This window comes from Argentina silus (assembly GCF_951799395.1).
Source record: "Argentina silus genome assembly, chromosome: 16".
Classification (NCBI taxonomy): Eukaryota; Metazoa; Chordata; class Actinopteri; order Argentiniformes; family Argentinidae; genus Argentina; species Argentina silus.
This window is the reverse complement of record NC_139670.1, coordinates 12,300,154-12,315,735: the sequence shown is the minus strand read 5'-3', so window position 1 is coordinate 12,315,735 and position 15,582 is coordinate 12,300,154. Positions and strand designations below refer to the sequence as shown.

Genomic DNA, 15,582 nt, shown 5'->3' with positions numbered 1-15,582 from the left:
TTACTTTATGTGCCTGGGGTTTTCCCTGTTTTCACTCAGGTCCTCTTTGGTTTTCTGGATGCAGGTGAAGATCTCCTTGAAAAGGGCCTTGTACTCAGGCTGGTGAAAATCATCCTCCACACCCTCCATCTCCGTCCCCACTGCATGGCAGAGAGAGGGGGGGGCTGGGGGGGCTCCAGTGGGCGTCTGCACGGCCTTGTGGCTCAGCTGGCCCTGGTCTGGCTCACCCTGATGGCAGCGGCGCAGCAGTGCGTCGTATTTCACTTGCAGGGCGCTGTACTGGGCGTCCACCTCGTTGAGGAGAGAGATCCCACGCTGCTTAACCACCTCCGAGCGACGGACACAGGAGCGCTCATGATCATGACCAACATCTCCATCTGATCCTTCACCTTTCTGTGATTTCCTCAGCAGCCTTTCACTGCTACAGTGCTTCAGGATCCCATGACCTTTCACCTCTGTTCCGTCTCCCTCATCTTCCCCCTCGGTCTCCCTCTCCTCATCCGGGGGAAAGAACAGGGCGTCAGGCAGCAGGGTCAGTGTGATCTTAGATCTAGAGGCTTTGGTGGAACGGTTGGCTCGCCACAGCTGACGCAGCTCCTCAGCTTCACACTCCAGCTCGACTAGTCTGGCCTGGAAAGAGAGAGACAGAGGGAGAGGAACAGACACAGAAAGGTAGGAGAGAGGAAAACAGGACTTATTTCACTGCGTATGTGGCAAAAATGTGAAACCCCTGACCACTGCATGTGAGTGTGTGTGTGTGTTGCTTCTCTTTACTAACCTGACACCCCTCCATTATTCCCAGTCGTTGCTCCAGTGTCGCATTCTCATTGGCTAACAAGTCTGCCTCTCGCTCTGCCCCTTCCCTTTGCACACGCTCGTTAGCCAGCTGGGTTTGCAGGGAGTGGAGAGATCTCTGCAGTGATGCCTGCTCCTCCTCACGCCACAAGAGATCAGAAGGCATCAAGAGGTCATCTGAGTCGTAGCCAGAGTACCTGGGTAGGGTCAGAGAGAATCAGGAGTCAGGTAGCCCTGTTAACTAAATTGCTGAAGAAATACTGACAAAAGATCAGTTTCAAATTCAAGCATAATTTCAATGAATTATAATCCAATATGAAACAAACGAGGGAGGGAGGGCTTCTCTGTGGAGGGAGAGAGAAGTGAGTGACTTTAGGTGGACTATGGCCTTTGAGTCTGCACAACCACAGCCAAGGCTGTGTAAGGTCAAAAGTGCAACTGTTTGGCATGTCTCTCTGGTGTGTTTATCAGTGACTTCTGTGCTTTGGCCTGGATTAAGGGAGAGTGGCCCAACCCTAACTAGATTACAAAAGTTGGACTCAACAGGGCCACACATCAGACAGTCTTGTCAAAGCTAGACAGGGCCAAGGGAAGAGGTGTCAAGTGTTGTTTCACTAAACTTTGTCAAATGGTATTAAATGAATACCACATGGACAAGGAGTGGAATCTGTGCCATATAGAGTAGTGCTAGTGCCATGTATAGTAGCACTAATACAATTTTCAGTGGGACTAGTCGTCACTGAGGCCATGTCAGTGGTATACTTACTAACAAGACAAGCTTGTGTCAGGTAGAGTTGAATGAACGCCATGTAGAGTACTGGAGTTATTCTTAGCAACAACAATATTTTTGCAGGTTGAGAGCAAGCTACTCAGCAGTAATAATCTTCATTGTTTTTTGTGTCATCATTTTCTAGAATGTGCAAAGTCAATTTAGAGTAATTTCCACATTGACTTACAGTGTAGCACCAAAGGATTAGGTGCAGACTGGTTATCTGTAATGAATCTGTTGGCACGTAAACTCACTCCTCAAATTGAAATATCCCCTACCGCACCATCGAATGCGAGTGTGTGTATGTGGGTATAATGTCATGTCATACTGTATGTGTGTGCATCTGACCCACATCCTGTACACTCATTCTTGCACTTACCTGTGGGTGTGTTGCAGGTCTTTGAGGCAGGACATACTCTGAGCACTGTGGGGTCGCCATGTCTCTGTAGGGGGTTTCCTGGGGGGCTCAGCAGGGGTGATCTTTAGCTCCTCCACCTGACGCTGCAGCTCTTCAACCTGGGTCTGCAGACCCCCGATAGTCTCTGTCAGCCTGCAGAGAGACACAGCATCAATACCCTACTTGACCTTTTATCAACATGGCTGAGGAACTCTGGTCCTAGAGGGCTGCAGTGTGTGCAGGGCTGTCTCTTATTCCAGTCCATCAAATAATCTATATACACCACAGCAGGGTTGGGATTGGTTGAATTTCAGTGCAGTCAATTCAGGAGGTAAATTTAAATTAAATTTAAATTAAATTATTAAATTAACTGAAAATGAGAAGCTTTTTACATCAACATTTTCCATTTATCGATAGTAAGTTCAAATAGTAAATTCATATCACCCTCTGAAGTACCTGAATTGAAATGGAATTGACCCCAACACTGCACCCCAGTTAGTTGAATCAGACCCCTTAACACCAACCCTCTGTGGTCTTACCCCTGGATCTTCTGCTGGGCAGTCCTGTTGTCCAGGCCCAGGCGGTGATTGCTCTGCTCCAGCTCTCTGGCCGACACGTCCAGCTGTTCATACACCTTAGCATGCTGGTCATTCACATGCCTTAAGTGATCAACCTGCTTAGTCAGGTACTGTGAGAGATGAGGACAGGTTCAGAGAAGAGAGGGACGAGTTGAAGGTGAGAGAAGGAGAAATAAAGGAGAAATAGTCTCAATGCCAAAACACGGCTTTCTGACGATCATTACGTTAATTTCAAGTTCATTGTGATTACACCATTGACCCTCACTGGCTCTATCCAATGTTTCCAAAAGCACCGCTACACAAGAAAATTATTTGGTGATAGTTGCTTGTGCTTGTTATACAGACTGTCAAACCATGGGGACAGATCCAACTCCTGCCAGAGAAGATCCAATAATGTGTGTACCTATTGGGTAACAGTTGTTGTTTTTTTAGTCTGTACACATTCTCTAAATGATTGTCTCTTAAGAGCGCAGCAATGCTGAAGGTTTGACTCCAGAGGAATGTAGAGCTGAAACATCACAATCTAAATGTCAAGTCCTTCTCATCAACAGTCTTTGGATTCAGACAGGTGCTAAGACAGTCACAACCAAAAAGTCCTAGGTTGGCAAAACAAGAGACTAGTTCTCTCCCTCTCCCTTTATCTCTTTAAGAACAGTTTATCTTATCGTAAAAGAGCCAGAACGCGATGTACCTTTAGCCAGCTTATTAGACACAGACAACAAAACACCAACCCCAGCAATAAAAACAGATCAATCATCAAGAAAATAGTATGCACTGAGTAAATCAATGTCTTGGAAGGCATATATGCTACTATACACACTAAGAGAGCAAATTATTCTCAAGTCCTGTGAAATTAAAAAGTCTTTACACTGTGAGAGAGAGGCCAACACATAGTTATTATCATTTGCAGCATTGTCTCCTTTGCCCTTTTTTACATGCAGTCTAGTCATGAGATGAATGGCAGACTGTCACAGTTAAAAAGATTAATTCTGTCAGTCAGCATTTTCTGAAGCATGGGGAAGGATTTAGCACTGGAACGCACAACCTGGGCTGACCGTACTCATGGAAATTGAATCCAGATTCCATCTAGAGATGAGTGGCTGGTGCTGCTCAGTCCTAATCATTCCTAAACATTCGTCACAGGTGGAAAACGCATAACTTCTCCACTGTGTTACTTCGTTAGTACTCTTCTGAATGTCTTGTCAATGAGAATCTGCTTAGCTTGCCACAGTGTGTACAGGGGTAACAATACACCCATACGTTAATGACAGTGTAAAAAAAAGAGGCTGCAAATGCTATTTCACATAAATTACATATTTTGATTCTCCAGCCCTGAGAGGTTGTAGATTTAGTATTGAATTACTGAACATCATAACAACTCAATAGCCTTGTGATTAGGTCAAAGATACAACAGACAACTGATATGACTCAAAAGTCTGCACACACTGCAGTTCTCATGAGTAAGATTGGTCAGGCCAGGCAAGAGAAAGTGTCCCAGTCAAGGCTAGGGGGGAAGTATCTTTCTGACAACATTTGTAGGAGACTGTGTATGTGTGACTAATGAGCTCTACCTCAATCTCCTGTAGTTGCTCCTGGTTGGTTGAGTACATCTGCTGCAGACCCTGCTCCAGCTCCCTGTTGCGGTCCAGCAGGGTCTTCCCCAGCTCTGCAGCCAGATGCAGATCTGCAGGGAAGACAGAGAATCCACTATCATTGTCAAATCCAAAATCAACCTACCTCAGAGCAATTCTGAACATTTTTACAGAGGGTCTTAGATTCTGGTCCTGAGACCAACAGGGCATTCAGGCTTTTATTGTTGCTGAGCACAAAACATAAGACTCAACTAGCTAAAGTGTGCTACTGGGCTGGAACAAAAGCCAGAACACCCTGTAGCTCTGTAGGATGAGGACTAAAATCTGACTTTTCTGAAATTGGATCAAGCGTCAACTCTTATGGCAGGTGTGAAGGTGTAGTCTAAATAATCAGTGCATGAAACATCAACTGTATAACAAATAAATGCCTTTTAAATGTGTCCTAAAAAAAATAATATTAAAGTGAAACATTCTGAATAGGTAATAGCTACAAAAGGTAGTTACATTGGGTAAGAAATACAAATGATGTATTGTTTCAAATCGAATAGCTTCATCCATCTGTGATAGATTCGAGAGGGACAACCATGTGGGTGCTTAATGCAAGACAACCTTGAAATTTGGCTGAGGTCCGACAGTGAATTCTGCCGCAGTAGGCTATATACCTAGTATGTCCTGGGAACACCTGCCTTTCGAACGCATTCTCAAGGTGTTTCTTAACCAATTTAACACCTCACAAAACCTGCTTGCAAATAGGATTTTTAATAAATCCAACATGACTCATTAAGATCCTGAATCGAGTTATGACCATATAGGCCTATAGGCTATAGATTACAAAATATAGGCTATAATTAGTCTAATCAGTCTGAACAAATTCCGCGAGGTTTCACGGAATCGATTCTGAATTAAAGAATATTTACCATGCTCGAGATCTTGCTTGTCATACCAAGGTTCTTCCTCCTTGATTTCGAATTCTTCATCCACAATCATATCTGTAAGCATCTTCAGCCAGAATCACCAACTCTGCAAATGTTTCAAATGGATGTAGGCTCCCTATTTTGGAGACAATGCAATCTGCAGAGGAAGCTGCTTGGAATGGAACAAAGAATTTACCGAATGGGTCTCCGATGCCCGGCGTCCTATGTTACTCCTCACCGGTACAACTACAGTCTACCACTGCACTTCTCTCCCAGTAGCAACGTAAAGCCGCTACCGACGTCCGTCACACTGGTGGTAAATTGATGTGACGTCTCCAACCCAATAAGCACACCATTGGATGGATGACTTGTACTATAGAGTTTGGACCTTGAAGTGGTTTCGTCTTTAATTGTGTGACTATGTATAGGGGTCATACAATAAATTGAAAGTGGATAGGCAAATATAGGTAGTAGCCTATTTGGCAGTGAAAGCACATGTAAAATGTTTACAAATTAGCTACTTTAACCATTATAAATAAAATGTCTAGTCAATGTAAATACATTAGGGTTTTCATTTATAAGGCTCCAAACAATTAAGTTACAGAGAGAGTCCCACCAATGGGTCCCACAGGGACCAATTAAAAGCACTATCCTATGGTGGACAACACCTGAGTGAATTGCTGTGTTCCTTTGTATACATAGCCCAGTACACTAGTCTGCACACTAGTGTCTTATCTTAGAAAAGTTCTGAAAGTTACACACAATACTTGTAGCCTACAATAAATGTACTGAACATACATATTTTCTGAATACCGTACTGGGCCTACTGACTCATAACCATTCTATTCAGATATTTCAGATCCAAGTGTGTGGAGGGAGAGTCCTTGAGATGGAGTAGGTTACTGACTCCCCCTAGCTTTGAATACAGGATCTGATTTATTTTTTTAAAGTGATTGTTTTATGCCCAGGATCAGATAATAATCATAATGTGAAGAAAATAGTAACTTTATTAGTTATGATGAACTTTATGAATGTAATTTCATAACATTAAACGGAAAAACATATATCAATTAATTAAATGCTAATATAACAACAAACAAACAAAACATTCCTTAAAATTACTCAGTGGAATTTATTTGATCTGACCGACTAAAAGCTTCCTCACAAACCAAACATTAAAGGAGTTCTCTCCCGTTTGAATCCTCGCGTGTATCTTCAGATGCTCAGTCCTAATCAAAACATTCGTCACAGGTGGAAAACGCATATATCTTCTCCCCTGTATTACTTCGTTAGTACTCTTCTGAGTGTGAGTCAGATCATGCCTTGTCAATGAGGATTATTTTTAGCTTGCCAGTGTGTACAGGGGTAACAATACACCCACACGCTTTCTCACACTGTGAGCAGGAGAAACAGGTACGGTGACATTTTTGACGGGACATATTTACATGTAACACAGGAAGAAGACAGGAAGTTAACGTGTTAGATGCTTTTTCTTTTTTACCCAGATGGTGTTCTGCTGATGTGACAGTCGCAAGACTATTCAATTAAGAGCCATTTACACAACGGATTAAGATGTCAAATAAATAACATGTGGATTCCAAAAGCTCACCGCACCCTCAGGTTTGTGTGTTTGTTATGTTTGAAGCTAGGCACTGCGTGTGCGATTACAATTGGATGCACTCCTAACTGGCAGCTAATATTACAGCCCTGTCTGTCTGCTTGATTAGTAAATGGTCAGTCAGTTGTCGGCTTGGCGGCTACCGCAGCCTTCCATAAACCAGCCGCATATCTGTTGAGTTGTTGTCGGTATGTGTCATCTACAGCTGAGAACATTGATTTTTGTAGCGTGGGTGGTGGGCTACATCGCCTTTCTTCTCGCCACTAGAAGAATGTGGACGGGGAAATACGTGCGGAGTCCACTAGCCCGTTCACTTTTCATGAACATGGTGAGCGAGAATGAAGCGACCGGACTCGAAACACAGAAGGTATGTTACTATAGAGTTTTTATTTTTATTTTTTAAATTGTGACTATAGAGTTACAATTCGTTAATAAATAAAGACATCTTTATGTTGTCTTGAAATACCACACTTCTCCATGACGCTTATGTGGAAGAAGCAGGCTGACACTACTAACACATCTTGGAATATAATTTAGAATCTATTCACTAAACTATGTCTTCCAGGCATGTGATTTCTTGTCTATGGAGAGTTTAAAACACACTCTACACACCTATCTAAAGGATGTAAAGAGTCTGTGCTCTTCACCATCTGTTATGTAAATCATCAGACCCTTAAAACTTTAATTTAGGGCTAGGTTGAATTATCCATTTAAAAATGTCTACAACAGTGTGGCCCCCAATGCCTTGTGGTAATGATAGGCTTATGTCTAACCTGGTATCTCTCTCCCCAGTGGTACCTCTGCTCTCCTGACCTGCTTGGGGAGGCAGTGCGCCCACTGTTTGTCCAGAGCCACCTGGATTTGGACACCCAGGCTTTCCTCAGACGCAGCATAGATAAGTCTGGTTGGATGTTCACTCAGCTCTACCACTCCTTCTTATCAACAGTCCTCAGTCCCCTCATCTCACGCACTTCCATAAACGGGTAAGGAAAGACTACTCGCTCATTTCCTCCCTCCTTTACTCTCTGTCTTTCTTTCTTGACTCCACTCCTTCAGTAGGCCTACTTGGCCTTCATATCAAAGACCTATCTGTCCACCTGTCTCACCTTCTCTCACCCTTCCTCTTCCATTTTGGTCACATACTCATCATCCTTCTCTCCCTCATTCTCAGATTCCTGGGTCGTGGCTCTATGTTTGTATATTCTGCGGATCAGTTTCAGCAGCTTCTCCGGATCGCCCCTGAGTGGCGGGGGGAGAGACTCCTGGACCTGGGGGCTGGGGATGGGGGTGTCACAGAGGTGATGGGAGCCCATTTCAGAGAGGTCTACGCCACTGAGGTCTCCCCACCCATGAAATGGCATCTCCAGAGAAGGAAATACCAGTGAGTCCTCCTTAGGAAATAAAGCTTACAGAACCTTCCTAAAAATACAGTAATATGTTGTCTATCATGAGCATGGCTGACATTTGACTATTCTCTGGTCTTCGTCAGGACACACACACTCACACATCTGATAACTCCATAGAAATGTAGATGGTCTTTCCTTCTCTCAGACTGTTAGGTATAGATGAGTGGCAGCAGACTGGTTTCCAATATGACCTGATCAGCTGTCTGAACCTGTTGGACCGCTGTGATGATCCCCTGGATCTCCTCAGGGGCATCAGGCGCTCACTCGTGCCAGGCACAGGAAGACTTATCCTGGCAGCTGTATTGCCCTTCCAACCCTATGTGGAGATAGGTCAGATGAATCTTCATGTATTAAGTGCACTGTCTAATTTTCCTGTGTGATTAATGTATTGTATGTGGACAATACAAATGTGTTTTTTTGTGCTACTGGTGAGGGTTTCTGATATTGGTCCATATGGGATAAAGGATGCCTTGTTGTGCTGTCTTCATATATGTACTATATTGGCTTCATATTGATATCCCTGTTCTAAAGCTAAATCCTTTGTTTGTTATTGGTTCCAGGTGGGAAGTGGCAGCGTCCCAAAGACCACATAAAAGTGAAGGGGAAGACGTGGGAGGAACAAGTGACAAACCTGTCCAATGAGGTGTTCCAGAGGGTAGGATTTGAGGTAGAGGCGGTGACTAGGCTGCCGTATCTTTGTGAGGGGGACATGTATAAAGATTACTATGTATTAGATGATGCAGTTTTTGTACTGAAACCTCTTGAGGAGTGAAGTCAAATATCTCTCTTGAGGGTCAGCCTGAGCTAAGTGTTAGCATACAGATTATCTACTGTAAAGACTGTAAATCATCTCAATTTCCAAACGGATTGGCGTGGGCAGACCTAAATCATACAAATACTGTACTATCGTACGTTACTCTTGTGAACAAGCAGTGTGATTTCTCCTAGATGATCTGTGCATATAAGAGGACTTTCTTGAACTAAAATGGTGCTTATGGTGGTGGAGATGGGAGAGATGTTTTTAAAAGACTGTAGGCTATATGGAGTATTTCTCATGTAAGAACCTTGTAATAATTATCTTTTTAAAATCAACTGGTGAATCTGAAGCTCAGGTAGCTCCTGTGTTTACCAACCATCTTGTGTAATACTTGTACATTTATACTTCTACATAACTCATGTTACTGTAAAGGAGAGAGAGAAAGGGGATCTCATCTTCTCTGAAAACATATCACTGTGGAACTAGTGTCTGTCTGCTGTCAGGTAAAATGTAGTGTTGTAAATGTTTAATCCTAACTAATCTGATCATACTGTACATATGAATGATTTTGATCTTTATGTATTTAGTCAAGCACAGATAGTCCCACTATCATCTTCTATACATGCAAATCTATTTGCCATAATGTTGACTTCATTATGTGACCAATGTAAGCACACTGTTAATCATTTACATTTTGAACTGGGCTCAAGTTGTTCTGTTACAACAATGATACTGATGTCAGTATTGATAGCAATATGAGGCCTTGGAAGTGAATACCTCCCATCTAGAATTGTCATGCATAGTTTACTTTACAATATGCCACACAATCAGTATATTTTTAAGAAAAATTCACTTCAAGAACAAATAAAAGTTTTTTTTTCTGTGACTCCTGATCTTCATACTATACATTTTCTGTTCGTTTAGCTGATATGTCAGTATACATATAACCACTGTCACTGTCAATGAGATTTGTAAATAATGTGAAGGTTATATACATGTGACTTGTGAGTGGGTGTCCATGTCCATCTTACCTTTATATCAATGTGCTATACATCAATTCATCATATTCTCAAGTGAGTTAGTTTGCAGGATGTTATTTAAGTAAATGATATTGCAGTTGAACATAGGCGCGGCAAGTCTGCCAATCACGGGTGAGTCAACTGACTGAGAAAAAATCTTTGGTCTTATTCGGTAAGCGTTTTTTCCCGGCTTGCATTGGGCGTTCCTATCGTTGGCCACGTCCCCGGGCCACGTCGCGCATTTCTCGCCATTTTCCCATCCAGTCCGAGGGAAACGCCGATTTTGGTGTCAGGCAGATCTTCTGGTTGTACAGCTTATAACGGGAGCTAGAAAGACGTCTTTTAAGTAGACTCGAGTTTATTCTAGCAAAGGCACAGTCACCTGCATCCCGCAGAAACATGAACATTTTCAGACTCACCGGCGATCTCTCCCACCTAGCAGCCATCATCATCCTGCTGCTAAAAATATGGAAAACCAGGTCCTGTGCCGGTGAGTAAGATTACTGTTTTAACAATTGCAAGCATCGTTTATCTCTTGATCGCGAATGCCGTGTTTCACCAACTGCAATTAGGCTAGCTATCATTCATTTGCTTGCTGCTCAAATAGCTATCAAACTAGATTGTTAGCATTACTGCTAGCTAGTGCTAGCATGGCCTAGCATCACAGCAATGATGTTCTCAGAAGGCCGGACATTGATGCACCATTCACAACTATCATCGTATGCACAATAATCTATCTACTGAGGTTTTTTTTCATGGCACGCTTTTTTTTAATCTATTCTCGTCCTCTGCATGCGCAGTTGGTAGTAGTGTTGCTTGTGAGCTATCAACTTGACCTGGTTGTGCTGGGGAGTCTCCATTCATTTGTTTGCTTGCGATGTAACTCAGGCCAGGCATTAGTAAAAGTTGCTCTGCGCACGTCATTCAGGGGCACCAGTGAGGGTATCGGGCAAATGGTCCACTAAACCCTGTTTAGTGTGTGGTATGTCATGCCTCATCATCTCCGTTGTTTTGGAAAAGCAGGCTTAACTTGCAAATTCATGTCCCCACTTTCGCCTGTGTGCGACTGATGATTGCCTGGTCTGACCTCTGACGTGGCAGGACTGTAACAGAACTTGGATAAGATGCTAAAAATAGCTGTTAAATTTACTGCTGGAGATTTGAATCTTTTCATATTCGTAAAACGACATACAGGGCATGAAAATACCTGTTTTCAAACACTTCGGAATCATAGACATACACATCATTGCTCGAAGTACATGCTTGTTTGTGTATTGGGTTAGGGTCAAAGGTTGGGAAAGGGTGTGTCAGACTAGTCTGATGAAACACAGTGCACTTCTTCTGTTGTAGCAGGGTACACAGGGTAGTTTAGGCAGTAACAGTGTTGTTACCTTGGTGTAGGGTGCCTGCAGCGCAAACTATCACCATAATGCATCAACTGTACCGCCATAGTATAATTGCTCCACTGCAAGCATTGGAGTTCAACAGTCTTGGGTATTCTCAAGTAACGTTGTTATTATTAGCATGTTGGTGTGAAGAGGCTTGTTGCGATATGTCAGTGCTACAGACAATACAGGCATTTTGAGGGGTAGATGTGAGTCTATGCTAGTTTAGATTAGCTGCTATAAGCTAATAAACTGCAATATCACTAGCTACAGTACATGGTTTCCTGCTGTGGCCTGTTTGTCTGTGCATGTAAGGATAGCTTAGTGTCAGTGAAAGTCAGAGTATGGTACCTGCTTTTCCTCAGTTCAGTGCAGCTTCTGGAAGACCCTGAGAGTATGAAAAGATTAGCATACCGAATTAGTGTGTTTTGGCCAAGGGAAGCCTTGTGATAAACAACACTGGGGATCATTTGTTTGTCATTTGCATCCCAAATATTTTATTTGGGAAGCACTACACACAGTTGTGCATCTGAAAGATACAGCATCATTATCTAATGTAGAGAGCATGAGCTTTTTCTTTACCCAAGATACTGACATAACTCAGTGAGTTATTGTCATGTTTTCATTCCTGCTGTTATAAATGTAATGACCACAAGCACTGCTAATACAGGTCATCATCAGAGGATGCTCAAATGCCCTACAATGTAAGGCTTGGACATGGCTGTACCTTTGAGAGGATGAGTTGTATAAAGAGACCATGTAATACTGTATTAGAGATTGCAAGTCTTAACTATGTTGGCTGGTGAAATGTGATGTGAATTAGATTCCTAATTTTAAAGTTATACTGTACCAAGAGTCTACCAGAGTTTCAGACCAAAGTGAATAATTTGTCCGCCCAAGTGCAGATGCAGACAAGGGCTATAGCAAGTCGATGACATCAGACTTATTTCTTATGCACCTGTTGGTTCTCTCCTTTTCCAGGTATCTCTGGAAAGAGCCAGATCCTCTTCGCCTTGGTGTTCACCACTCGCTACCTGGACCTGCTCACCTCCTTCATATCCCTTTATAACACCACTATGAAGGTGAGCCACAAACGTACGCATGCATACACTGTAGAAAGATCTCTTTACTTCCTTCATATCCTGCAACATTACCAAGAAGAACATCTACTCTGTTTGTCCAAGAAACACACAAATCTAGAGTGATCTCCTTTATGAGTCTGCACTAAAGTGACACACTTTTGTATGCCCAAGGATCATTTGTTGTAACTGCTTAATGTGTTGACGATTTCCCACCCAACCCTGTATTCCTGCAGAGAGATCTGTGTGAGGTTTGCCTAATTGGGTCTGAAAATGTGTCTGATACAAAGTATTGGATGCTATTTGCAGACAGTAAAATGCACATGCAATGAATGAACGGTCGCTATGTTGGAGCAGTGTGTGTGACAACAATAGCAACACTGCCTGTTGCTCCCATCCACACTCAAAAACAGTACACTAGTACTAGACTAAATAAAAAAAAATCAGAGGTGTTTTGTTTCTGGGAAGACATTTAGCCTACATCTGGTTACGGGGAAAGTGATGTTATGTTATTGGAGCAAGGTGATGATGAATGTTTTGTGTTTCAGGTCATCTACATCGGATGTGCGTACGCCACTGTGTACATGATTTATGCCAAATTCAAGGCCACCTATGATGGTAACCATGACACCTTCAGAGTGGAGTTCCTGGTGGTCCCCGTGGGAGGACTGGCTTTCCTTGTCAACCATGAATTCTCCCCCCTTGAGGTAAGAAACTACAAACACACCTTCAGTATGCACTCTTTAATATCACACGGCTAGAGATAGCCAGACCTATGTGTGTAATTCTACCCCCTCGAGGACTATTAGAGTAGTTAATGTACTCATCACTGTCTAGCAACAAATACCCTGATTTTATTATGATTCGCAATGTTTATATCAGTCTCCTACTCGTAACACATTCTCTCTGACGTTTTCACACCCATACCCCTTCCCTCCCTCACCTCATCCATCCACTCCCCTCCCTCCACACTCACTCACTCACTCACTCACTCACGTCCTTCCTCCTCCTCAGATCCTGTGGACCTTCTCCATCTACCTGGAGTCAGTGGCCATCCTGCCCCAGCTCTTCATGATCAGTAAGACAGGCGAGGCCGAGACCATCACCACCCACTACCTGTTCTTTTTGGGGCTGTACCGAGCCCTCTACCTCATCAACTGGATTTGGCGCTTCTACTTCGAGGGCTTCTTTGACATGATCGCCATTGTGGCTGGTGTGGTTCAGACAATCCTCTACTGCGACTTCTTCTATCTGTATGTAACGAAAGGTGAGTCAAAGTGCAGTCTCCTAACTCCTAACTGATGAGACATCAGAGCCTGGTGGCACGATATGTTAGTGTTATCTGTCTTCTCAGTATGGACTTGTTGGCTTGATTATTGATATTTCGACTGAGCACCTATCTCAAGTGTTAACTAACTAGATACTTTACCCCTGCACTGCATTTGACGAGGCACAAAGTCCTGAAGTCCAGTGCAGGTTGTTCGGCCGTCACCGAACAACCTGATGAGTGTTACTCATCAGAAAGTCTCTTATATCCGTTATCAGATGTGAGCAGAAAATGTGCTAAGCTCGTCTGTCATAAACATGCCTCCTGTCAGTCATAAACATGCCTCCTCTCTGTTTCAGTACTGAAAGGAAAGAAGCTGAGTCTGCCAGCTTAATTGCCAAAGATCAGCGATTTGGCAGACTCGCAGGGGGGGAAGAGGGTGGCACAGGACACCGTTGCCCCCCCTCTCCCCTCTCCTCCCCCAGCCAGCGTAAGATGCCTGAGACAGAGAGCGAACGGGAACCGCAATCAGTTTGTCCTGTCCTGTCTTCTGATCAACGTCAGCAGCATCAGAGCACAACTGAAGAGGCCACCCCACAGCCTTCGGATTTCTGTTTGACGCATCTTGCCTTACCTTTTTTATTACTCTGTATAAAGGAAGAAAAAGTAACAAAAGTTTTCTACATAAAAATGTGTACTCTCTGTATGATTTGACACACATTAGTGAATAAGAGCTGAAAACATAAATTGCCTGTGATTTGGCACTGTAAGATATTGGAGCGGACTTCTTGTGGTGGGATATTATTGACTAAACTGTTTGTAAGAGTATTTGCAATCTCAATAAATGTACATTGTTTTCCTGAATCCCAATTGGGGGGAAATGTTGTTGGCGGTGTTGGATCCCCTTGGCTTTGGCTGGCAAAGTTTTTGTTTTGAGAAGTTTTTGTTTCCTTTTTATGACCCCCATGTACATTCCTGTGTAAAGAAGGCCAGTTACAGAACTGTTTCCCCATTTCCTGATCAATACTATAGATTGTATGATGTCAATATTCTAGAACTGACAATAAAAACACATGCGAAGTTGGAATTTACCTGTAACTATACAGTTAAGATATTTGTTTTTTCACTAAGGCTGCCCAAAGAGATGTTTTTCACTGAAACACAGTATTGAAAAACTGCCTTACCTTCATTGCTGTAAATGGCTTTCTTCATTTAAAATTACATTACAGATACCCCAAAACATTCATTTGGACATAGCATTATTCTTCATTTTCATTATCATTATCTTTGCCTAAGGTTTATGATGGTGTATTGTCTGTAATATACTTAACTACCTGGGTCTTTTATTACTTCAAAATTGTTCATCGGAAAGTGTTAGAAATTAGTAAATTAATATACTGCAGGCTATTACTGCAGAGGTTAGCTCTGCATATCAGTCATTTTGTCCTCAGATACAGATGTAGTGTTTCTCTTTCAATACACAACAATGTCAGTAGAATTGTCTACATGATGTGCATATTATTGAGCTCACTTAAAAATAGGTCTTATTGATGATCTTGGAGATGGGCATGATCCTATAGGCATTGTTGAATTGGAGTCAGATACTTTTCTAGACACATCTGCCTTTACCTTTTATTTCTGTCTTCATATGCAGACCATTCCAATTTTTTGTTTAGATTTTTTTTTTACTGAGCTTTTTTGCATGATGTTGCCACCACAAATAAAGATTTTACGGAAAACACTTGTTTCTGCTGCCGGACTGGATTGACTATGATGAGATTTTCTGTTTAGTTTGGGCGAATGTTGTCATAGGTCACCCACCTCCGATGTTGGCAGTGAATTATTAGTGATTAGTATATTGAATATTCCACAAAAAATACTATCTGACATGATTTTCCACTTGGTAATAGTGGACCCACCCTGGCAGACTAAGTACATATTTTACTTGCTTAGGCATTTAGTAGCCATATTTAGTTTTTTTTGTTGTTGACAACATGCTTAAAACA

The 15,582-nt window shown here is 42.5% G+C and overlaps 3 protein-coding genes across 5 annotated transcripts; 2 read left to right on the top strand and 1 right to left on the bottom strand.

Annotated features, from left to right (window-relative positions):
- Positions 1 to 5,140, bottom strand: cdr2b (cerebellar degeneration-related protein 2b; the record flags this gene model as incomplete). The annotated part of the gene is made up of 6 exons (XM_083687666.1): positions 5,049 to 5,140; positions 4,111 to 4,223; positions 2,501 to 2,649; positions 1,944 to 2,114; positions 779 to 992; positions 1 to 630 (listed from the first exon to the last, which is right to left on the bottom strand). The coding sequence occupies exons 1-6, from the start codon at positions 5,128 to 5,130 to the stop codon at positions 1 to 3; spliced, it is 1,359 nt and encodes a 452-aa protein (XP_083543792.1). The 5' UTR covers positions 5,131 to 5,140.
- A 1,404-nt stretch (positions 5,141 to 6,544) lies between these two features.
- On the top strand, positions 6,545 to 9,712 carry mettl9 (methyltransferase 9, His-X-His N1-histidine). Of its 3 annotated transcripts, none has more exons than XM_083687270.1 (6): positions 6,545 to 6,665; positions 6,891 to 7,030; positions 7,456 to 7,646; positions 7,835 to 8,044; positions 8,215 to 8,399; positions 8,630 to 9,712. In XM_083687270.1, exons 2-6 carry the CDS (start codon positions 6,935 to 6,937, stop codon positions 8,839 to 8,841), a joined length of 894 nt encoding a protein of 297 aa, XP_083543396.1. In that variant the 5' UTR covers positions 6,545 to 6,665; positions 6,891 to 6,934; the 3' UTR covers positions 8,842 to 9,712. The 3 variants fall into 3 exon arrangements, with proteins under 3 accessions (XP_083543396.1, XP_083543395.1, XP_083543394.1); XM_083687269.1 differs by having other exon boundaries at positions 6,869 to 7,030; XM_083687268.1 differs by having other exon boundaries at positions 6,545 to 7,030.
- A 347-nt stretch (positions 9,713 to 10,059) lies between these two features.
- Positions 10,060 to 15,320, top strand: kdelr2b (KDEL endoplasmic reticulum protein retention receptor 2b). The gene is made up of 5 exons (XM_083687191.1): positions 10,060 to 10,335; positions 12,212 to 12,312; positions 12,858 to 13,016; positions 13,324 to 13,576; positions 13,936 to 15,320. Exons 1-5 carry the CDS (start codon positions 10,245 to 10,247, stop codon positions 13,968 to 13,970), a joined length of 639 nt encoding a protein of 212 aa, XP_083543317.1. The 5' UTR covers positions 10,060 to 10,244; the 3' UTR covers positions 13,971 to 15,320.
- Positions 15,321 to 15,582: the final 262 nt, after the last annotated feature.